General features: G+C 44.5%; 1 protein-coding gene across 1 annotated transcript in view; it reads left to right on the forward strand.

The window, feature by feature from the left end:
• Positions 1–5,655: 5,655 nt before the first annotated feature.
• Positions 5,656–25,257, forward strand: part of MED13L (mediator complex subunit 13L) — a 166,689-nt gene continuing 147,087 nt past the window's right edge. The window contains exons 1-2 of the mRNA XM_074554372.1: positions 5,656–5,788; positions 24,700–24,937. Of these exons, the coding sequence (XP_074410473.1) occupies positions 5,717–5,788; positions 24,700–24,937 (310 nt within the window). The 5' untranslated portion in view covers positions 5,656–5,716. The remainder of the gene's footprint in view (positions 5,789–24,699; positions 24,938–25,257) is intronic.

Consider the following 25,257-nt stretch of genomic DNA (forward strand, 5'->3'; position numbering starts at 1 on the left):
TGTTTGCAGATTTTTTTCAACATTATCTTGGAGGTGGAAAAACTTCCCCAAATTGACTTTCCAGGTCATTAATCTTTCCTCAAACTGCTCTGTAATAGGCACTGTTAGTATAGGATTGAGACAAGCAAATAAAATAATTTTCAGGGAATTTTCATGTGTAGGACTCTCAGGGGGACGTGGAACCCTTTACAAGGTTGGTTGATTCAATGACCACAGTCTGATCACTGGCAGGACATAAACTATGGATCTCTGAACAACTGCTCTACAAACAAACCTTTTACTGATGTTTTTAATTTTCTTCTAGAAATACTCATCCCTTCAGAAAATCAAGATCTTGTTTTAAAACTCAGATAACTTTTTTATTTTTACCAGGATTAAATAAACTTGATAATGCAGCTATTCCTGTATCTTAACAAAATTAAAATGAAAATGTGAATTTACAGGCAATCTGTATCAGTGTTTAAAAAAAGAACTATTGGGTATTGGTTTGTTTTGTGAATTTTAAAGTTATTTTGATGTTAAAATTAGTTGTTGTTAATTAAGCCAGTGAATTAGTTTGGATGGTTTGGTTTTGGATTTTTTCCCTCTTAAGTCTCCAATTTGTGGGAGTAATTTTTTTTATTTAAGAACAAAATAATTTTGAGTTGTTGTTTATAAACACATGAAAAAATACATAAGTATTGAATAAATTGAAAAACACTTAAGAAATTTATGCAATCTCATAAAAAGTGGACAAGACCATCACTGAGAACATACCTGGAGTGAGGCTGCTCAGCTGTGCTGTATCACAAGAACATTCAAAAAGAGATTACATAAATCATGGTAAAAATCTTCTAAAATTCTGTAACCTTTAATCCTTGCCAATGAACTTGCTCACTTGAATGCAATTTATTTAAGGGCAACCCAAGAGAGGGGGCAAACAGAATTGTTTTATTTTTTGCTTTTTGTTATATAGAACAGTTGGAGATCACTTGCTTGTGTAGTATTCACAATTTGGGCATCATCTCACCCTTCCCTCCCTGTTATTTCCATTACTGGGGAGGAAAACACAGAAAACAGTAAAAATAACACTTGATTGAATAAGACACAAGACAATTCTTAGTGGCACTGCAGCTGCTGGACTTTGTTCTAGTGAGTAACCACAATGTTCAGCTAAAATACATAGAAAAATATGTTACACCTGGAGATTAGTTGTCTTTGTCATGGAATGTTCAATGCTGCTGAGGTTTGACATGGGCAAAGCTTGGCTGAACTCCAGTTCTGCTCCTGGGGTGAGAAGGGCCAAATTCTACACCCAGAGCCAGGAGAGCCCTGTCTGAGCCCGCTGCTCCAGCCAGCTGTGTTCCTCCAGGAAATGCTCTTCCCATGGATTGGATGTACAGCAAAGGGGCCAGACTCTGGGACAAAACAAAGCCAAGCTCCTGCTCACTATCCCATCTTTGCTGGAGCCTCCTGTGACACCTCTGTGTCTTCCCCCATGTCTACTTTGAAGTTTAAGCAGCACCTGCTGGTGAAAACAAAGGCTATGGAAGTGCTGAGCCATCCTCCTGGAAGAACAGGTTTCATCATTACTCTGAGCTCTGGATAAGTTGTTCTAGAATGGAATAAGCTGGGCTATCACTCTTTGGAGTAATTTTGTCAAGGTGAGGGCTGGCTCATTCCCAGCTCTGTGTGCTGAAGGCTGAATGTGACCCAACTGAGCTCCACCAGTTTGGGAACTTTCAGTGGCTAAACTTTGGACTTGCAGATTAAATCCATTGACAGCATTAGTTAAGACTGTATCTTCCCACTGACTAGAAAAATGGTTATTTTGTATAGTAGAAACCCCAATGTTACTGTTCATGTGAATTGATTTTTGAAAAAAAGAAAACAGGGAATAAAACTGGAATGCCCTGAGTTGAGGAACACGTTCCACCACATACCATCTCAGGTAATTATGCAGGAGGAAGTGTCACTTGTGTGTGATATCTGTAAGTGAAGCAGTGTCTGTTTGAAATAGTGCTGCTGTCAGAGACAACAAGGGAACTTCCCTAGTTTGGTATTGGGAAGAGAAGGATTAGACTGTAATGATTTCCCTTCTCTGTGATAACTGAATGCAATATAAAGTCAAGTACCTGACAAAGGGTACTTGAAAAGAAATTTTACCTTTCTTTCAGTTTAAAGCCAAAATCGACTTGGCAGTGCAGGGCCGTGGTCAAAATGTGTGACCAGTACCAATTCCAAAATGCAAGAACTAGCCACTCAACCTCAGAACCTTGCCACAAACCAGGTAATTGAATTACATTACATGATTTTTAGTAAAACTAAAGGAGGGGAGATTTAGATTAGATGGTAGGAGGAAATTGCCTATAGTGAGGGTGGGGAGGCCCTGGCACAGGGTGCCCAGAAAAGCAGTGTCTGCCCCATCCCTGGAAGTGCCCAAGGCCAGGCTGGATGGGGCTGGGAGCAGCCTGGGGTAGTGGAAGGTGCCCCTGCCCATGGCAGAGGGTGGCACTATATGGTCTTTAAGGCCCCTCCCAACCCAGGCCATTCTGTGATTTCACAATTTTTAATGTATAAAGTATTTAACATTCATAAGAGTACTGGAAGGTGGCCAAAGCAGCACAGTGTGAGTATGTTAACATTTCTCCTCACGAAAATGGACCTGAATCATCTGTTAGACCTCACATTTTCCTGACAAAATAAAGCATAATAAGTCACCACTACTTGACAGATGCAGATAAGAGGAATGGTGCTGACTGGAAACACCATTTGAAGGCTAACCAGCAAATGGAAAAAACAGGAATTCTGCAGTGTTCAATCCTGCACAGTATTTATCTGGATAAGTAATAAAACTATTCGCAATTCCAAAATATTTTCTATAATAAGAAATTTTTTTTTCATGGTAATGGATGTTCTTTTATACCAGAAATAGGCTAGATACTTCATCAAATGGTTTGTTGTCCCTGGGCCTCCTGTAGCGATAGGACGGGTGCGTGGTGCTGCAGCGGAGTTACAAAAGCTGTACTATTTTAATGCGGAAGGATGTGGTTTGGGGTTGGTTAATACACATTGCTTGACATATTTACAAGTGTCAGATTGTGTTCTCTGTTTATAAGACTTGTGCCAAAAGGAAGGGGAGTAACATGGGCCAAAGTACTTCCCTGATTGCGGGTGCCAGGATGTAACAAGCAGTTTGAAGGCTGTGACACTTGGACTGAATAAATTACAATTGTAACTGAACATTAATAATTTGTATTTGAAAACATTTCTCCTCACAGTACAGGCCCAGTCTTTGCAAGACAGAATTCCTGCTCGGTGTGGCAAGGAAGGGATTGGATGGATGATGGATTTGTCAGAGGAAACACACACACAGTAAGGACTCTGAGCTGGGTGGAACTTTTCTTTTGGCTTAAATTCTGTGTCTTAGTCTGTGTACGTAATTCAGGTAAATGTGATGCCTGTTTGTGGGAGAGATTTGTTCCTATGAGGTAAATCCAAACAAACTCCAGTCAGCCATTGCAAGAGATGCTAATCTTAATTTATTGCCAAGAAAAGTAAATTGCAAAAAAGACGCTTAAATGAGATTAAAATCACGATAAGGAAAGCTGCCATTGAGCACAGAGTGAGAACTTTTTCCACTGAGTCACATCATTGAAAATGTTCTGCATTTCTGTATTAAAGCTTGAGCTGAAATGCTCCATATCTTCACCTGTTAAACGCAATATTTGCTTTCTACCACCTGTGGAATTCTTCAGTCATGAGAAACTCAGGCAGGTGAGCCTAAATCTGCTCCCACTGGTTCAAATCAATGGGTCATTACAAACAGTAGAAACATTATTTGTGATGAATTATCTCTTTTAAAACGAGTATCTTCTTCTTGCATGGTGCTGACTTAAGAGATGCACTCCACAATCCTTGTGGGCCCCTGGCAACTCAGAATAATCTGTGGCTCTTCTCCAGACCATAATTATTTTGGGAATTAATTTTATTTATCTAACTCAGGTGTTTTCGAACTCCCTTTATAAAAACTATTATAGAGTTTTTGGAGCCACCCAAGCTCTTCGAAGTTATTTCAGGTGAGCACGGGCCGGCTCCAAGGCTGTGCAGGATGTGGGGTTAAACTCGGCTGTGAAGGGGAGCTCGGTTTGCCTTGATGCTGCAGTGACCACGGACGAGTTTTAAGGCCTTTTAAATATTACTTTGAGCCCTCTCAGGGGCTGGGGAAACCCTCCGGTGATCTGCGGAATGGCCGGGATCAGGATTCCCCCGTGACTGGCACTCTGAGAGACTTCCCTTCGGCGGGCGGGACACGGTCCCCGTGCCACAGAACATCCCGAGGTGGAAGGGACCCACCAGGAGCACCCAGTGCAGCTCTTGGCCCTGCCAGGGCCACCCCAAAGATCCCCCCTGTGCATTCCTGAGCGTTCTCCGAGTGCGCCGGGAGCTCTGGCAGCCTCGGGAGCCTGGGCAGTGCCCGAAGAAAACCTTGCCCAAATGTCTGTGTAGCCCGTTTGCTCTTTTTGCTTTTCCTTGATGGGTAAAAAGACAATTCTGTCTGGTTCAGAGACAGTAAATAGTAACTTCCCTTAGCCGGTTCTTTATGTATTTGGGAAAAGAAAAAAAAAAAAAAAGAAGCTCCTTTGGTAAACTTGTAACATCACAATGTGAAACTGTTTCACCTTTTTCAGTAAGACACTGGTTTTCTTATGTCCTGTGGCACTTTGAGGCTTTCGAGTGGTCCCCGGGGAGCCCGTTCAGGGTCCGAGCATCCTCCTGGGGGAGAACCTGGCGCTGCTGTCCCGCCTCCTGCCCGGCCCGGCCCGTTCCGGGCGCTGGCAGCGATCCCGGGCCGAGGGTCGGGACCCGACCCGGGACCCCCCTGCCCCGCCGCTCCCGAGCGCCCCCGGCGGGCGGCGGGCGCAGCGCAGCGGCGGCGGGAGGCGCCCCGGCGCCGGGGCCCCGCCCCCGGGCCCGTATCACGTGGTGCGGCGGCGACCAATGGCGCGGCGCGGTGCGGGCCCGGGCGCCATTGCTGTCAGAGCGCAGGAGGCAGAGCGGGCGCGGAGCTGCGGCCGCTGCGGGCACGGCCGGCACAGCGCGGGCGGACAGCGCTCCCTGCCCGGGCCGGGCCGCGCCCGCACCGCCGTCACCCCGCGGGCAGCGCCGACGAGGCGGCGGCGCCGGCAGCAGGAGCGGGAGGAGGAGGAAAACACCATCCACGCACAGCCAGCGGCGGCAGCAGCGAGGGGCGGCCGGGCGGGGCGGGGAGGGGACACAGCGCCCCCCGCCCGCCGACGCCTCCGCACGGGGCCGGGACCGGGACCCCCCCTCGTCTCGCCCGCCCCGCGTCCCGCACGGACCCGCCGCCCTCCGCGCGACCCCCGACCGGGGGGGGCCGCACCTGGACGCGGAAGGGCGGCCCCGGGCCCCCCCTTCCTCCTCTTCTTCTCCCGGCCTGGAGGAGCGGGGGACGCGTCCCCCCCGCTTGCACCGGAGAAGGGCCTCCCGGCTCGAGGATTATCGGCGCGGGGGCGGGTAGCGAGGAGCAGCGCGCCCGCCCCGGCCTCGGCGCGTCCCCTCCCGGCCGCGGGGCCCCGCGGGGCCGAGGGGCCGGAGCGCGGCGGCCGCCCCGGGCAGTGACGGGGGTCGCCCCGGGGGTCGCCCGCCTTGCCCCTCGCCCCCCGGCCGTCCCCCCAGACATGCCCCGCCGTGGCGGCCCGGCTCGCCGAGGATCATGACTGCGGCAGCGAACTGGGTGGCGAACGGGGCCAGCCTGGAGGACTGTCACTCCAACCTCTTCTCGCTGGTGAGTGAGTGAGTGAGCGGGCGGTGGGCGGGTGGGCGCCCGCGGGTGGCTCCGCGCCGGGTTTGCCGGTCGGGAGCAGCTGCCGGGGGTTTATAGGCAGGGCCCGGGGCTGCTCCTGCGCTGGCCCCTCCCCCGGCCCGGTCCCCGTGTTTATTTTGCTCCTTAGCGTGGTTTGCTGCGGGTCTGTGTATCGCGCTCGCAGCTGGAGAGCGGGGAGGGGACGCCTCTGTGTCCCCTGCACGACCATCTTCCCTGGGTAAACAGGCTCCTCTCCCCGCCTCCCTTGGCACTCCGTGCCCTGTGCGCTTTGTGCCACCGAACCGGGGGGTTTTCTCTCCTCTCACAATGACAAACGCCATTTCAGCAGCAACGAACGCTCATGTAGTGTGATCGACTGTCGGACTTAGCTCTGGGCTCCGGTGACGGCGTGTCAGCTGCTGTTACAGCCTGCTCTCCTCTTTGCACACATCGTGCTCGGGGGCAAGAGGTTAAAAAAAATACCCAAACCTTTTAATTTTTTCTTCTCTGAAGAACAACAGCGTCTGACAGTAGTGTGCCGGATTGTTTGCATAGATGCCGTCTGCCCATCTCACTGGGAACTTCCGACGTGGATGGTGTGGTTTAATGTTGCAGAAATCATGATATCAGTTTTGGCTGGCTATAGACCGGCAATTTAAATTTAAAATACGCAAACAATTTGTGTGTAACGGCAAAGTCATTTGGAAATACTTTGCTTTATTTTACCTGGCACGCACAGGAACACTATCCCTTCTGGCTGGGCAGCAGCTGAGTGAGCGAGAGGGCTGCTGGATCGTTGGGAGCCTTGCAGTGCTACAGGGATAATGGAGGGGAGGAGGGACTTGTTCAGTGCATGGTGTGGTGGAGTTAAAACCTTGTGATGCAACTTTGGGGGTAGCATGTGTGAAAGGATTGTGGTGGGTGCCCCCTCCCCGCAGCAGAGCTCTGCCAGAATTGGAGGTGGGTGCATATGTTCTTCTTCTGATAGAACGGAAGAGATTGTTTTTAGCTCCCTTATGAAAATAAGGAGAGGGGAAAAAAGGAAATTACTTAGAAATGCAAATGATCAAGTTCTTTGTTTTATGCTTTTTAACGTTATTGTAGTGTATTTGTTATTTTGTCTCAGGGTTTGTTTGTTGGTTTGTTTCTGTTTTTTTTTTTTAATTTGGTGTTTATTTTGCTCGTACCTTTTAAGAATCTGGAACAAGACCTGTAGTCTTCCACTGCTAGAAAACTGCCCCGAGAGCTTGTTCTGTGAGAATGATACATTTCTAACTTTGGCTTTTTATCGAATTGTTACGTTATGTAAGTTTGTATCGGTGCTTCTGTTTGAAGGCATGTAGTAATATTTATAAATATGTAGCAGTGCTCTGTGTATCGAGATGCAGGAAGGGTGATTTGGGGGATTGTTATGGTGATTTTGACTACGGCTGCTCTTAGCCGGGGAGGAAAATAAATCGGGAAGCATGAAGGGAACAATCGTATCTGATTGTAGAAGGGAGGCAGTGGAGGGTTTGCTCCTCGCAGAGTTGTGAAGTCCCCGTTCATTAATGCAGACTGGAGTGTGTGTTTGGAGAGGCGGAACTTCTCCTGCAGTTGCAATCTGCAAATCTGTCACTGGTAAAAATAATTGTTGGCATGCAATTAGCATAAATTATAAAGTGAAGCTATTTCATAGTTATTGTGGTTTGGTTGCTTTTTTTCTCCCACCTGACTAGGCTAGGGAAATGTTCAATTTTAAATGGGTGTGTAATATCACTGAAATAAGTTAAACGAAATTCTTTTGCAAGTGGCTTTAATAATAATGAGTTTAATGTGCAACCCTTTAATCTCCCTTGTAATTTTGTGGGAGGTATCTGTGCCTTAATGTGGTGCTGTGTATGAAACTCTGTTTTTATTGTATTCTGGCTCCACAAAAATAAAAAAGGGGATCAAGGAGTAGTATTTTTAAAATACAGCCGATGTGAAACTGTTCAGAAGATTTATTTTATATTGTGTTAGGTTTTTTTAGGATTTATGTAGCTGAGAAAGATATTGAAAATGGAAACACTGACTGAAAATATGTGGCCAGCACCACTGACCCTTTAACCTCAGATTGTCATATTCATTTCAAAATTTATGAAGTGTTTAAGCTACAGTAGTCTGGATTAGTAGTTAGGGAAACTTTGTTAATCATTTACTTTTTCAGTGTAACAGAACAAAATCTAAACCGCTAGCTGATGGGAATCCATTCATTCTTTAACAGCGCGGTGGATTACAAATATTTTGAAGATTGATTCTGCTATTAGAAGTTGGGGGTTTTTCAACTGCAGGCTTTGTTTTGTGTGTGAATCACAAATAAATGTTCGTGACTGGAGAATTACAGTTCTGAAATAATTATAGTCTATCATGATACTGTTTGTTCATGGTTAAATAATATTCCTTGCCACAGACATTTGTTTTGTGGAAGCAGGAACGCTGTCTCCCTGCTCTGGAGAAACCAGAGCTCTGTGTCAGCTCTGTCTGGCTGCTGTGGTGGGTTTGGGTTGGTTTAACAATTCATGATTTCTATTTTCTGTCAGCTGTAGACATGCTAGAGAGGTTAGGAACCTTTGCTGCTTCTGAATCTTTTGATGGGAAGTGTTTTCTTAAAGCTTTTAGTAATTGATCCTCTTTTATCAGTGATGTCCCGACACTGTGGAAGCCCTCAGTGGTGTGGGCTCAGCACGTGTCACCTGAGGGTCTGAAGAGAAGGTTTCAAAGTTACCTTTGGCTGTGCAGGTGCTGGGAGTGGTGCTGGGCTGGCATTCCATGGAATGTCCCTCTGGATTGCAGCACTTGGCAGCACCGAGTGTGTGTGGTGTTCTCTGGCAGCGCGGGGATCCAGCGCCGCCCTGGGAACGGGGCTCATGCTGGTGTGCTGTGGAACGTGGGTTGATGTGGGAGGCAGAGCCCCAGCCAGCCTGCACACACATCCCCATCCTGCTCTGAGCGAGGAGCCTTTCCCAGGAAGGTGATGGAAGGGTCGGTTTGCATCTTTGTTATCAGAGTACCCCTCAAATAATAACTTGTTTAATCTGCTCAGTGTAAAGCCTTGCTCATTAAAAATACACTTTCTGTCTGAAATTGCTGTTCCTAGCACAGCAGTAGGACAAATGATATTTATCCTCACTCTGTTTTTGCTGTAGTCAAAATGTCTGCTGCTGCTTCTGAAAAGAATGTCTGTTTTGATAAACAGTATTTAATAAGCCATTGTATGGGCCAGTTTATTTAAATACTAATTAAGAGCTGTCTAATAACTATTTAGAGACAAAATGTTCTGAGGTAATATGCTTTGTATTAAAACTTCAGCCTCAGCTGGCAGCAGTCTTCCTGTGAATAATCCTTAATCATAAAAGTAGTCTTACTGAAATTAATTTGACTTTTCCTGTGAGTAAGGGTTACTCATATGACAGTGAGGGCTTTCATGAAGATGTTTCTTCAACTATCTAGGCTTTGGTGCCATGGTGGATCCAAAGGCACAACTCAGTCTTGAGAAATTGGGGTGAAGTTGCATAATGTTGGATATACTGGAGCAGGAGAGTGCGGCCAAGGGTGTCAGGAATGACCTGAAATTTGGAGGAGCTTTCATGGGGTAGAAAGATTTGGTACTGTAGGAATCTTCACGCTGGAAAAGACACAGTTGTGTTCTGGGGAAGTGAGACCAGGTTAGAGCAGCTGCTATGGAAGATGTCCCATGTTCTTGTAGAAGTGCATTCCTAGAGAAGCCCGCTGCCAGAAGGGTCCAGGCGGTGGGAATTGTGTTTGTTCTTGTTTAAAAGGCAAAGTTAAAAACAGTGAAGGCTGTCACTACTGTTGCCTTTTGCAGTTCACATCCAGGAACAGAAGTTGTCCCCTTTGATCAGTGAGTTTTATTTTATGTTTCCAGCATAAAATAAAAGGAATTAAAGCAATCAGAGGTGGCATTTGGCTTATTCTCCTAAAGGTTCTTCATGGCATCAGAAAGTGAAGGTTGCAGAGGCTGCTGTGAGCTATTCCTTGGTGTTGCATAATTGTCAGTAAAGGACTTCATAGTAAATGTTGATTGCTCAATGCCTTCAGTAGTAGTGAATTAACCAGTAGTCCTTGCTTGTTGTGTTTTCATAAATGCAGTGCTCCGAGCAGTGGGCTGGGATTTTGGCATGCTGCATGTTCAGCACTGCACAGTGTCTATCTTGCTTGTTTGGAATTTTATGTAGGTGTGAATTTACATGCATAAATAATTAAGAAATGGAATTAACCTCTCAAGTTGTGCAAAAGTATTTGATTCTCTAGTTATCTTTGTCCTGAGTTTTATTAGGTAACAAGACAGAAGTAGAGAGATGACATTAGAAAGCTTGTTCACTTCTTGCTAATAAAAGATTATTTCAGGTTTTAAATCACTTCAGTGGTAGGTTTTTATTATGTCCTGTCAGAGTATTTGACAGTTTAATGGGACATGCCAGGGAGAGGGTTTGAAGTGAACAGACCCAGATTTGCAAAGAGATTGGGACCGTGATGTTCAGCCAGTGTGCCCTGCTCCAGGAGGGGAATTGAGGGATCTGTTGGATAACCAACCTTTTGGGAATATTCCCAAAAAAATGGGGGGGTGCAGGAGTGACATTTGCAGCTCAGAATATGTGTGCCCAAGCTAATCACTAAGAAATATTTGAGTGAGATTTCCTTGAAATCCTGAGTATCTTGTGAATGTGCACATGTCCTGGGGCTGGAAATCCTTCCCCAGAGATTCTGTCCTGATTCTGGTGGCACTGTGAGTCCAGTTGTGTGACTGCTGTTGGGAACATCAGCACAAAAAAAGTAATACCCAAATATCAGGGTGAAGCATCAAAAAATATCTTAGGTAACTACACCTTAGGAACAAGAATTTTAATTTGGTATAACACTATCTGGAAATAGATTTTTCTATTTTTCTACATTTTTAATACAGAATTGACATCATAACCCCAGTTCTCAAACACCCCCCCCACCCTGACTCATTTGATCTTGGGTTTTTTTGCCTTCTTCTGAGAGCGCTTCCTCATATGAAAGAATAAAGAAAGATCTACAGATAGAACTTTTAAATCCTTTCTTCTATTATTTTCCTTCTGGACAATGCAGTTCTTTTGAAGAAAATCTAAAGAAACTGAAGGTTTTGATCTTTGGTGGAAAAAAATAAGTGTGGTGCATATGAGATATATTTGCTGAGCGTGTTAACTTGAGTAACTTTGGTCATTAGATGAAGAAGGAATCTTTATGGATTTTGTTTTAATTTTTTCATCTCTCTAGTTCTCAGAAACATTACATGAAAGGATATGTGTGTATGCAGATGCATTGCTTTTAAATACCAAAGCCCAGCAGTGTTAGGGGGCTGTTGCACTTTGTGGTGGGGTGAACACCTGGGCTGGTTTGAAGCTTCCCGTTCACTGAGTGAGAATGCACCTGTTGTCTCTCCTTTCCTTGATCTCTCTATGGAATTACTCCCACCTCCCCACCTGCCCCAGTCCACTTTCTTTGCATCATAGTTGTGGCAGCACACTTTTATCAGGGTTTGGGTTTTGCTCTGATCGGAGCAGGGATGCACTTACAAATTTTTTCTTGCATCCCGTGGCTGGAATGGTTGGCACCTTGCTGCATTCCTTCATTGTCTCCCTGATGTTACACCTGCTCTCTCTGCCTTTTATTTTTCCTTGAGTGGCTCCAGTGTATGCCAGGATCCCCTCATTGTGGATTTATGTCCTTTGGTTTTATCTAGTTATTCTGTGGTAGCTGTGGAAGGTGACAGTTGATGTCCACAGACCAACAATACCCCTTTTCCTGAGCTTATGTGGGATCCTCTGGACAACCCAGTAACACTGGGTAGGTGGTTGGGCTGTTCCCACTGTTGTTAAGGCTGACAAGTGTCGTTTATACAAAACTTTGGAGTCTGTGTGTGTTCATTTACTGTTCTGTGGGTGAGTCGTGTACTTCGTTGTGTAGAGTCTGTCACGATGGCATTTGCATCTTGTTGGTGCCATAGTAACACAAATAATAAGCAAAAATACTGCTCTGACTGAAAACATGCTTGTTTTAGTATTAACTTGCCAGTTTTGAAAGTGCACAAGTGTTTCCAACAGAAGATCCCAACCCAAATCCAGAAGATTTGCTTATAAGGAGTGTGTGTTTACATGGGGGCATCTTTGTTCCTCAGACCAGGCTGTTCCACTGCTTTCATTTTGAGCTCAAAGTATTGCTTTAAAAATAGATCCTCTTTCCTTGAGTTCCCTGACATCAACTGATAGTTTTAAAGAGAAACCAGCTAATAAAAATATTCTGCTCTGCAGACCTCAAAATCTGGCTAAAAGCTGGTGTTGGGCTCCCTGTGCACACAGCAGTGGAGTGAGCACACAGGGCAGGATAAGGGGACTGGGGCACTGGCAATGACAGCCTGTGTTGTTTCCTGCTGTGGCCCAGCTCGTCACAGAGCTGAGCAATAGTGGGATCCCAGCACTGCAAAATGACCATGAGGGTTGAGCAGAACCTGCTCTGATACCAGGGAAGAAGTTTAGCTTTTCACATTGGGAGGGTTCTCAGCATTTCCTCCTGTAGTAAGGAGCTGCCTTACTCACAAGTGTTGTAAAACATTTAAGCAGTCTTTCCTTTGGCTTGTGCTCTGAATATTCATTGATTTGGATGAATTCTGGCTCTCACTTTCTACCTTAATCTGTAAAAATACATTATTTCTCATTGAGTCATGTGTGGCTTAATCCATGAGCAGAATTGCAATAGTGCATGTGGACATGTGGCTGGAGCTTTTAGTGGCATCCTCGCTTTTGTTTCTTTGAGATGGGGAATTTTATTGTGTGGTGCTGTTGTATAAGGTGCCCTGAGGCAATATTTACATTTATGTGACTAACACAGATGAGCTCAAACATACACAATGACCTTGTCCCTATATTAAGGAATGTATTTAATCAGCTTATGAAAATAGAGAAAAATGGCCAGGCTTCTATTACAAAAGTAATTAGATATGACACATGTATTTCTGTATCACTTCTTGTGAGTCAGTTACCTCAGCTTTCTTTAATCAGTGTTGCAGCTTAGTGTATTCTTGTTTATGAAAATTATAATTATGCGGGAAAAATTTGGATTCCTCCCCCTTACATTTTTGTTCCTCCCCTTTCAATTTTCTTCCATGCATTGCTGGTTCCAGAAAGGTCCATAAATTCATATTTAAGCCTGGAGTGTGGAGCTGACCTAGTGAAAATCTTTTCCCCCTTCTCTCTCCCAAGGCAGCTCTGTTCCCCTCATTTCTCTCTCCCCACCACGTTTTGGCAGTGGCGTGGATTGAACGGAGATCAAAGTGGCTTTGTAACCACAATCCGTGTCTTAGAGAAGGAAATTTAAAGCTTGTTCAGTAAAACTTTATTTCATTCATCTTTTAGCTTTAAAAGAGCTATGCTGTGGTCAGGGCCTTGTGGTTGCCTGTTCTTATGACTCCATATTTGCCCATAAAATACAATATTTTGTGAGAACAGAGGATTGAAAGCAAAATATAAAGGAAAACTCTTCTTTACCTATTGATCAGGCATTGGCAGACTTCCAGTTTTTGATAACAATGCATTCATAGCTGACAGCTATAAGACGTAAGTGTCAAAATGTGTTGTTTTTTTACATTATAGGCTTCTGAGTTTTTACTTATAGGAGTCTCTGATTTACTAAGAAGTTTTCAAACCTAGTTTAACATATCTGCAGTCTCTCAGTGTTGGACTTTTATGAGTCTCACTTCATGTATGTCTACAATGTTACTGGATTTGTAGGCGGCTCTGGTGAGACACAAAATTAATTCCAGGAATGTTTTGTAGTGGGCATGTCAAGTATTTTTATAAAAAAAGTAATTTCTTTGCTGAGAGAAAAGGTGAATTGGTTAAATTACTTTATTCTGAAAAAGCTGCTTTCATTTTTTGCCCAGTGTTTCTAGTTATTTAATTTTCCATGTGTATTAATAAAATTTTGACTGGAGTTCTCTGTGAATTTCCATAATTCCCTTCTGGCAGGAGGTGCTGGATTCTTGTCTTTGCAGGAATGACAGTGAGAGAGCTGGCAAAGTGAATCTACATGACCAGTCATGCAGTGGCTTTATTTACTACTTTCCATATTACAGGAGATTCATACACCAGGATTCTCCAGGTGTGGGTTTTGAAGGGCTGAGGGATTTTGGCTGCTCCTGACAAGCTGGGCATTGCTGGGTGTCAGTGATGAGGACGGGGGTGAAGAACCAGGGCTGGGGGATGGGATTCCTGTGCTGTTCCTGCCTCTCTGTCCCAGAGCAGGAGCCTGGCTTGGGCTCCTTTGGGAAGGGAGAGAGGTGTGCGGGGCAGGGATGGACGTGGGTTAAAACAGAGCTTTGCTGGGCAGGGATGGACGTGGGTTAAAGCTGAGCTTTGCTGGGCAGGGATGGACATGGGTTAAAGCTGAGCTTTGCTGGGCAGGGATGGACGTGGGTTAAAGCTGAGCTTTGCTGGGCAGGGATGGGATGGACGTGGGTTAAAACTGAGCTTTGCTGGGTGAGGATGGACGTGGTTAAAGCTGAGCTTTGCTGGGCAGGGCTGGGATGGACACAGCTGTAAACCCGTGGGAGCTGCTGTGCTGCTCAGATGTGGGGCACAGGAATTTTCTGAGTCCTCGGTGCAGCTTTTTGTGTAATGGAAGAAAGGGAACCACAGTCTTTAAGTCACTGTGCCAAAGTTTACTCGGCTCGGGTTGTTACTTCCTCCAGCCCACCCTCCCCCCTGCTTTTTTCTGCCCATATGTCAGATTACTTTGTTTGGGAAACAGCTGATAGTCCATTGTATGACTCTGATGTTTGACATTTCCTTCCTCTTTCAGTTAAAAAAATCTAGAAAAGAAAGTTAAATTTGGGAAGAATACAGAGGATTCTTTTGTTTTCTTGCAGATTTGATTTGTAATTTTTTTTCACATGTTGGACTGCTTTTCTGTAGTCCAGCTTTCTCCAAGAGGGGACTTTTTAAAATTTGGAAAATCGGTAGTTAGTTCTGATTCTTTGTGAAGAAAGAAGTAAAACCTCATCATTCACCCTGTGTGAAAACAAGGGAGGGATACTCTGGCTGCTGGCAAGTTGCATCTTTATTTGCTTTATTTTGTGCGCTATTGAAGTTTGCCGTGGTAGTTTCCATTTTATTATCTGTTCTCAACCATCTACTCAGAAGTTAAAATATAATTGATTCCCTTTTGTGAAGAAGCTGTCTGAAGTGATGGAGAACTCAGAGATGCCTTTCTGTAAAATAGTCTGTGACTTGAGCTGTGGGGTGGGTCACTGCCTTAATCCAGGGTTTGGTAATATGAAAAGAATTTTGTCAATTGCTTCTGTCTTTTGTCTTGGAGATGGCATTTTGCTTCCAGGCATTGTGTGTGCTTCCATACAGCCTGCAGGGGTAAATGTTCAGCTCTGCCCTGGATAAACTTCATTCCATGTAGAATTATTAAGGTTGGAAAAGAGCTCCAAGATCAAATCCTCTTCATCCCCTTTTCCCAGTAATAACACCTAAACCAAAGCAAACCCACTCATGCCTTGTTACTTTTGGCTGCCATGGGTAGATGTTTGGGCATGGGTGAGCTTTGTGCATCCTCTGAACCCCAAATTTCTGCCTGTTCAGTTTTGTTGTGCAGGTTGGCTTTCCTGTTTCCCTGTCTCACTCCTGGTGATGGGATTCTGGCACAGCAGCCCCCCATGTTGTGTGGCTGTGTTGGGGCAAGAGCCAGCAGGACACGGGTGTGGAAGTGCCTGGGAGAGTCTCAGTGCCACGCTGACCTGGGACAGTGCTGCTGCCATCTTTGTTTCCTTATGTTCATGTCTTGAATATTTTAGGCTTGAAAGTATCTTTTCAAGTGATGGCTGAGTCTCAGCCCCTTGGCTTCCAGCCATGCCTATCACATTATCCTTTCCCATCTCTGCTGGACTGGGTTTCAGTGGAGGGGAGCTGCCGAGCCAGGCACCAGGGTGGGACCACGTTCTGAATTTGCTGGATTGGTTAAGGGCTGCAGATTTGCTAACCAAAGCCTTCACTGAAGGTGAAAGTTGTTGATGTAACTCAAAGGTCTTTAATCAAAAAATTCCTCTTTAATTCTTTGTTTTTAAATAATTCTTAAAGAGTTTTTGCAGTTAGTCCTGAATGACTATAAGTGCTTTATAGGTGGACATTGGGTCCTGGCTGAGGGTCACCATTGCTCTGTGTGCTGATGAGATTTCCAAGGTACCTTTTGGTACCTGGCTAAATGAAGGGGCACGGAACAGTGTTGTGGAATCACAATTTCAACAAAGTGTCCTGTCTCAGTGGTGGCTAGTGTTTGTTTGGCCTGCTGGATTTGCTGAAGGGGATGTAGTTGCACTTCCCTTGAATTATCTCCCAGGCTCTCTGTGTATTTGGTTGAGATGTTTCTTGAACCAGGTAGATGTTTTGTAGACAAATTCTAAACTAGTATATAAGTTTTTATCCTGATATAAAAATTTCAGCCACCTCATTTTGGTTTGAGTCTGTGTTCTGCTAATTTAATTTGTTATCTGGAAGAAAACCAGCAGCTGTTCTCTAGAGAACCTCAGTTTCCCTCTTGTAAACCAACCAGACTTAATCCATGGATGATTTTTTAACTATATGGAATATATATTTTTTGACCATTCCTGTAATTCTTCTGGTTTTGATGTTGTGAAACAAGAGCTGCAGTTTGTGATGAATGTGCAGAGCTGCAGATGAATTGTAATGGCCTCAATTTCTGTGTCACCTTCTGTTTCTTTTATAAGAATTTCTCACATTTGGTTTTGTTTTGCCAACCTGTTTTTGCAGTGGACTGGAAGAAGATACTTTCTCTTTCAGTGTGTCGGTGTGTGCTCATTTTCCTTCTGCTGTGCTTGATTGTAGTCATCTACTTTAGTATTTAACCCTGAATTTCTGTGAGGGTTTGGATCCATATCAGTAATTTGGGTGCTTTTACCAGATTGCTCTTTCTTTTATGCTTGCCACTCAAAAAGCCTTTGTTGGTAACTCCTGCATCTGCCAGAGCTGCTGAAATTTGAGCATTAGTATTGGAGTCCTTTTATATTTTCCACTGGGAAAGATGGTACTTGATTGCCACCTCAAATTCTTTTTTAGATGAGTCTGATTTTTGTTTCTTTGAAAGAAGCAATTAATCTTTTTGGCTGCCTCCTCTCCTACATGGGCAAAGTCACCCTCACACTGGGGAGAAAGAGGAAAAAATACCTCATTTCTGTCAGTCCTGTTTACTTCTTAGGCATAAGAGCTCATGCTGTTAGTTTGTGCCTTTTAATAATGTGAAACCTATTATTTTAGAAATGCCTTGGTTTGCTGGTCTTGGATACAGTGATATGGGATCTCAGATGTCCCCAGGTACAGAAGTCCATCAGGGGATATCTGATAATAGGATTTTGGTTACAGCTAAATCCTTCTCTGAGACTTGCAAAGGTAAAAGATGACACACAAATGCCCTGACACTGTTGCTTGTCACAAACAGCTCTGGAGTAGGAGCATTTAGATAATCTGTTCCAGGGGGCATGAGGGAAGGAGGCATCATGGATTGCAGGGATTTATCCAGCAGAAAGCTGTTCCAGGCACATGTGCTGCATGCACTGGCATGCTCACTTTCATGTTGGTTTTAAGAGCCAAGGAATAACAACAAAAAAAAAGGTAATTTTTTCATCCTTCATTTTTAAAAGCTTGTTAGTGGCTGCCCTTTATCCCTTTTTTTCCAGCCACTTGACTGTGTGCTTATGCAGGGAGAGGATTAAAGTCAAACATGTCATTCTGCTGCTGCTCAGTTGCATACTAAGAGGGCTGAGGCTGAGCACGGGGCTCCAAAGCACAAACCATGGCAGGGTGTTTTTTTCTGCCATGGGACACCCACTTCAGAATTAGCTATTTTTTGTTGTGCTATTTTTTGTCTATTCTTGATTTCAGAGCAAGTTTGGAGGACTTAGTGCAGTTATGGCAATACTTGGCCTCACAGCAATGTCCTTTTGAAGCTCATTCAGTGCATGCAAGGCCTCTGCACTGCCATGTGATCCCTCCCTCCTACAGGGGCAGAAGGGATAAGCCCTGAGGGAAGGGAACACAAACCATTCCTTGCTTTTTTAAAATGGAAAGCATGAAGAGGAGAATGTTAATATGTAGTTCAGGGAACGATCTGATTTCAGGAGACTCTGCAGGGCGGAGCTGGTCAGTCTGCTGTGGGTTTTCAAACCTCAGAGATCTTCAGACCCAGCAGACAAATGGGGAATGTCTGTGGACAGGTGCTGGCACTGCTCAGTTGTGCTGTGGGAATAGGAGCCTCTCTCAGGGTGTACAAACAGTCTGTAAAGCTGTGAAGAAAACGAATTTTTTAGTTAAGCAATCTCCTCTATTCCTTCAATTCACTTGACAGGGACTTAGGCAGATGTTACTAAACACTTTATTTCAGTGTGAGAGGGGATGATGTTTGCCTCTTCCACAAGCAACACATTGTTACAGAGTAGTTTTCAGTCCTCCCGTCCTCATCCTTTTGTCCTTCCTTCCTAGTGAAGTGTATCAACATGACATAACTTTTATCTGGTATTTAAATGGCTGGAGTGGAGTGTGCAATGATATTTCGTTGCTGTGTGAGGATGATGCAGTGAAATGAGACACTGTAACCAAAACAGATGGTGCTAATCTTGAGTCTGTCTGCAAGATCTTACAGCATTTAATTAAAATGGTGGTGTAATTCCCATGACACCTTTAACTATAGTTTAAATTCTTGGACTATGAACTAAGGGCTTTCTTATGCAGATTTTCACTCATGTGAGTAGTCCTTAGGATGAGTCTCTGGTGGCTTCAGAATAGCTACTTACTTGAATGAAGCTCTCAAGATGAGACACTAATAAAACTGGCAAACATATATATGGCATTTACATGTTTTATGTTCCAATTTGAAGCATAAATTGTAGACTAAAGATACTTAGCAACTACTTTCCTATGTAGAAGCAAACAAAATTCTAGATTAGAGGAATTGTTTAGACTGAGCCTAACTTCAGAGGCTGGTAAATACAATGTTTTAAGGTACCCTGGGCAGCTTAACATCTCCTAGGTTGGAAGGACATTTTATATTGCTTTGTTTAACTGAAATGTGTTTGTAGAAGTGATGAGGTGTGGTTCGCTTTTTATGTAGCTTGCATTGGTTTTTTGAGACCATTAAAGAAAGTTATGTTTGTAGCACTGGGAAGACCTGAATTTGTCTGAGTGGCAACTTTTAGGCAGGCAACTGGGAAGTATTTTTATGCTTGGTTTTTGTTTTGTTTCAAATTGGAGAAGTGTGAAAAATAAAATGACCTGAAATTTGCCATGTTGAAAGTCGTTTAGAAAGCAGGGTTAGAGCTGAGGGCCTGTGTGATTGATATCTGGTTCTTTTATTCATGATATGATCTTACCTCCCTTCCAATGTATCCTTCCTGATTTGCAAGTACCAGATGATTTTCTGCACTCTGCAGCCTGACTCTGTCTTAGCTTTTCTTACTTTTCTGTATGATATGAAGCAAGGAAAATAGCACATTTATATCGTTTTAGTCATTGTTTTTGATGTAGAGAAGCACAAAGTAGTTAAAAAATAGCTCTGCTTTATGCTTAGTGTGGCCAAATACAAGAATTTCTCAAACTTTTGATGCTCTCCCTCTTTCTCCTTCTGTTGTGTCTATAGTATTGTATAATCTCTCCAAGGGAGCTTTGTGTATTAAAATGGGTGGAACTACTCAAGTGATCTGGAGAAGTTAATTTAGAGTTGGCCTGTCCATTTCCCATAAAACTGAGGCCAAAAAGCATTTGGTGGAGATGAGAAATAAAAGAGGAGGTGGAAGATGGGTTTGTTTGTGTTCCATCTGCAAGGGCTGCAGAAGAGGAAAGCAGTCACAGTGGCTACCCAGCACTAATTATATCTTCAGGGTTGCTGGGAGCATGCCAGCACCAAGTTGTGCACTGTGAAATGTTACTGGGGAATTGTGATTTTTAGCAGCCTAAACTCTACCAATCTGAGTGGAGCACGATGAGATCAGCAGAGGACCCTCCCAGCCTGCCTATTATTGTGATTTAAGCCTGAAGGGGGAAAAGAATGAGAGCTTAGGTTTTCTGTCTCCTAGGAATTCACAGTGTGGATGGTGTCCTGGAGCCCTGAGCTGTGGCAGGTACATGTGGAGGTGTCTGTATTTAGGGCAGCAGGGTGTGAAAGAAAGTGCTAATTTGCTTTCTGTGTCTCTCTGCTTGTCTGTGTGTGCAGGGGGGATCAGAGGGTTGAACACTCTCAGCTCATCTCTTTTGAGGCCGTTTCACTCTGCAGGGTGTGATGATGGTCACTGAAACCTGAGTTTGTGTTCCTTTCCAAGGGACTCTGTGTGATCACACTAAGGCCGTGCATCTGAATAAAGACGTTGGCAATGCACTGTTTTCATTAATGCCTCTTTCTTGGGGATGTTTTGGGTGGTTTTGGATGCCTGTGTGGAATTTGAACACACTCTTCTACCCTGACAGCTGCTTTTGAAAACATCAGAAACAGATCTTTTTGTGTCTTGGGAATTACTCTGTAAGAAGTTGGATGTTAGTGAAGGGTTTGGATATTACTGTTAGAGATCCAATTTCTCTGTTTCTTTACACGCTTGGCCCAGTGCATTTAGAACTGGCGTCTCACAAATATTCTGTGTCCAAGTGCAGTTGCTGAACTTAGAAAAAAAACTCCATTTCAAAACAGCCCCACTTATCTGAGCAGTTAAACCCTTCACAGCACAGTCCTCCATAACACATGTTCCTTTATAAACCAAAGCAAAAATCTCATTTAATGCATGATTTGCTTACAGTGTTGGATAATAAGTATTTGTAAGTTCTTTGGTTTTTTTTAGTCAAGCTTTTTAGTTTTAAAAACATTGTAGCAACTGCAATAAGCCAAAACTATGCATATGGGAAGAGATGCAAGAAACACAGTCAGTTACATCACCTGGCAAGAGTTCTGCTTTGTTCTGCATTCATCTCTAGCCAGTTGTGAGTTAAACAGCATGTTCACAGTTTTGTCCTCAGGTTGGCAATTTTGGTTTCTGTCTCAGTGTTTCAGGCTGCTTTCAAACCAGCAGTTCTACTAATCAGAGCATCTCTGCCCTCCCTGACCTGCTTTGCTGTCCTCAGACTTCCCGGTACAAGCATCTCTGTGGCTGTTTAATGAATCAGGTGTGGGGACTGATCTGAGTAGAGGAAAATGTCGTTTAATCCAACCCTTCTGGGTTTGAGTCAGCCCAGCTCAGTGTGAATGTCTGAGCAGCAGCTGAGTGCTGCAGGGAAGGCACCCAGGCCAAGCCTGCTCTGGCACCAGTGCTTGCTTGTGTTGGTTGAGGTGTTCCCAGACCAGAACAGCAGTCTGGGTGCACTGAAGGTTGTGTTTTATCTGATTGGAGCTGTCCCTGACAGGGGCGATCCCATTCTGCTCTCCCTCCTTTCCTGGGGCTGCTCAGTGATTCCTCGGCTGCAGGATGAGCTGTCAGGGTGCTAAGCCTGGAAATGTTTGTCTTTCTCTTGTTTAAATTGGTGAAGTGATCCCATTCACAGAGTGATTCCGTGACCAGTAGATCCAGTGTCAGACTGGGACATGGAAATGTGTGGCTGGGGCTGAGGAGGATGAGGCTGTGTTGGGTCAGCCTGAGCTCACTGCCACTGAAGCACAAATGAAACCACATTTGGCTCTTCAGAACAGTTCCCAGAACCACAGCCCACTGCTTGTCTTGTCTGTGCAAACCCTGCTACAGATGGAGGCCTCTTCAAACCAAACTGTTGGTTTGTTTAAAGAAATTAATGTAAATAAATCCCCATGTGGATGCAGATCTTCTCCCTATAGTGTGTTAAATGCTTTACACAGAACATCAGTAGAGGCGTAGAATGTGTGTAAGTGTTTTGGGTGTAGTCTGCTCTTGTGTATCCCTTCTGGATTCAAATTTCTATTTGAATTCAGTTTTAATTAACATGAGGACACAATCCAGAAGTTCTGAGGGATTAGTACTGATGCTTACCTATTAAAAATTTAAACAGAAACAGACATATCCCAATACATGTGCTGAACCACATCTCTGCAGATCAAACTGGGAAACGATGTGTGAGAGCTCATTTAATGCTGCGGCTGAGTCCAAAGCCCCAGGACTTCTCTCCCTTTTTTTTGAAACTCTCTGTGTGGGTGGGCAGTGGTGTGATCCAGGTTAGTAGTTTATCATTCCTCACAGTCCACAGATTTACAGACTCCAGGAGTTAGCACAGAATTAAATTGGGTGCAGCTCTGCTGATTTCACTGTGCTTTCCTTGACTCTGTTTCATCCCTCCTGTGGGGGGATGTTGGGGTGATAGCTCTGAGCTGGCAGGAAGCCACAGCAGCCTCTTTGCTCTTTGAAACAGCTGAGCTCTGGCTTTTGCTCTGTGGATCAAGCGAGTGCTGCTGTTGGGTAACGTTCTTTGTTCAGTTGAGTTTTTTGGTTTTGGTTTTCATCATCTTCCTGTTCCAAGGTCTTTGTGACTTAGCATATGTTCTTAGCTGGTTATGGCACAAACACTTACCCTTTTTTCACAGGTTGCCTATGCTGGCACTAATTCTTGGTGTTTTGTGGTCTGTAGTTACTTTCATTGTCCTGTTCCAGGAACTCTGCCCATTCCTTTTCCAAGCTATAGCTGGGGATGGATGCATCTAGAGCAGATGTAGATGTTCTGGAGGAGTGCTTTTTCTTAGATTGTTATTTAGTGTATGAGGTGTTCTAGCAGCCTACTATGGAAAAAATAACTTTACTCCTCCCATTTTGTCTCTTCCTCCTGCATTCCCCTGCCCCTATCATGCCAGGAAGGTGGCACATGGCTGTGTATCTCAGCCACTCTGGACTATCTTTTCCCATTTCCTTTTCCATAGTTCCCAACCCTTTGGATGGCTGATCAGCATTTCTGTGTGAGTGCAAGAGCTGAGTGCTGGCTGTAGGGAGCCTCCAGCTGGGACAAGCCAGGACTGGTGTCCTGCTGGCAGGATATAGGATGGCAGGGTCCCTTCTGCCCTGTGGAGCTAAAGATGTCTGCTGGTTTAGGGGCCTGCAAAAAATAAACCCAATTTCCTTGCTGTTCAGTGTTCCATAGGTTTTTTCCCTTCCCAGTGCAGTACTGAGTGGCCATGTGCCTGGTGAGGCCTCTTCAGAGTTAAATGGGCAGTCTGGATAATCAGTGTTTGGGGAAATAGTCCTTGAGGCAGAGTCCCAGGGACTGCAGCCATGAGCCAGAGTCCTGCTGTGCCAGGCAGTATACAGGAATGAGGTGAAACTTTTTCAGAGAATGTGTTTACAAGATCCAAGAAATACTTGTGTTTTTTGCTCTGTTGTTGGTATGATGAGCATCACCTTCAGCTCCTCAGCAGTTCACCAGCCACCTCTTGAACCAGGCTGGCTCCTTCCACCTACTGTGGAGGGCAGAAGTAAATTTTAGAGTTTAAATTTGTAAATGGACAAAGTTTGTGGACTTGAAAAAGGAAATCCTGTGTGTGATGGGGAGTTTGGGTTTTGGAGGAGAAGCTGAATGTCCTCACACAGGTGATGACAATGGGAGAAATACATGATCTGCAAGTCTTCGGTTTTCTTTAGCAGTAAAAATTCATTCCTGCAGTCAGTGTTTCCAGTGGGGGTCTTTCCCTTGTCCCTGGAAATTCCCCCTCTTGTCAGAGGTGTAGCTGCTGCCCTGGAGTGTTTGCAGTCCTTGTGGCAGAGCAGCTGGCTGTTCCTGCAGGAGCGCTTGGGAGCTGAGCACCAGCTGCTTCTGGGCAGCCAAGGGAAGGTGTGAACACTGCAAATGAAGCAGTGGAGGGAACAGCAGCAGCAGGAATGTGGTAACAGGTAGAGAGCAGAGTACAGGCCCACTGTGAGCAGGGTATGCACACGCCAGTTGTGTTTGATAACAGCCAGACTGTCCTGGGGGTGTTCCCTGCCCTGTGCTGGAGAGTGGAGAGAAAGGGGGAGGCTACAATAGGGATGGGGCAAACTGGGAGTGGAGGAAAATCTCAGAAACACAAAACACCCCGTGTTGGAAGTGACCCATCAAGATATTTGAATCCAACTCCTGGCCCTGCCCAGGACACCCCAACAATCCCACCCTGTGCGTCCTTGAGAGCATTGTTCAAACACTCCTAGAGCTCTGGCAGCCTTGGGGCCATGCCCATTCCCTGGGGAAGCTGTTTAGTGCCCAGAGAAAACCTTTCCCAAACATCTGGGTAGCAAATCTGTTCTTTTTATTTTTCCTTGATGGTTAATAAGAAAATTCTGTCTGGTTGAGAGGCAGTACATGGCAACTTTCCATATTTTGCTTTTGTTCATTTGGACAAAATAAAAACAAAACCCCCATTTGTTAAACCTGTAATGTCACAATGTGAAACTGTTTCAGCTTTTCCAGTAAGTCACTGGTTTTCTTAAGTACTGTGGTACTTTGTGACTTTCCAGTGGCCAACTTTTGGGCTGACACTGAGCTCACGTGGCCACCAAGCAGCCTGTAGGAAATGAACCTTATTCCCTCTCCCTGTTTATTTTTTTTCCTTCCTAACTTGTAAGATGACAATAAGATAACAATAAGGCTAGAAATGTAATGAAGCTGTTGGAAATGAATAGAATAGAAATGAATAGAAGTGAGTCAGGTTGTGGTGAAAACCTAAATGCAGGGATAAGCCAGGTTTATTCAATACTGTTTCTAAATTCTTTTCCTTGAAGGGGAATATATGACTAGGAGGATTTTTGAACTTGAATTGAGGAATTAACCAATGAAAATGAAACAAACTATGACTATAACTAAATTATGAAGACATCCAGTGACTCTTTTCTTCCTTTTTGTTTCCCATAGGCTGAACTCACGGGCATCAAATGGCGTAGGTACAACTTTGAAGGCCATGGGGACTGTGGGCCCATCATTTCAGCTCCAGCCCAGGATGATCCCATCCTGCTCAGCTTCATCCGCTGCCTGCAGGCCAACCTGCTGTGCGTGTGGCGCCGGGACGTCAAACCCGACTGCAAGGAGCTCTGGATATTCTGGTGGGGGGACGAGCCCAACCTGGTCGACGTCATCCACCGCGAGCTGCACAGTAAGCCACTCTTTGCTTCTCCATTACCTCCATTCTTCCCAGTGAAAAAGTTTTTTTTTAAAAATGCTTTAACTTGCTACCTTATGGGATTTTGTCATAGTTCATGTTTTAAGACCTACAGGAAGATAAAAATCTGTAAATTTGACTTTTTTTGCTGCATGATAAAACACAAAGTGAAACTTGAACTCAGGAGACCTGTAGTCAATATCATGACTTGGATTTTTGTGGAGCCTCTGAAAGTAGAGTAAATTCTAGTTCCAAGGGGTGATGATAATAATGATGATAATAACAATACATCAGCTCTGACATAAGGTAGTAGC

This window comes from Zonotrichia albicollis, chromosome 18 (genome assembly GCF_047830755.1).
Source record: "Zonotrichia albicollis isolate bZonAlb1 chromosome 18, bZonAlb1.hap1, whole genome shotgun sequence".
Lineage (NCBI taxonomy): Eukaryota > Metazoa > Chordata > Aves > Passeriformes > Passerellidae > Zonotrichia > Zonotrichia albicollis.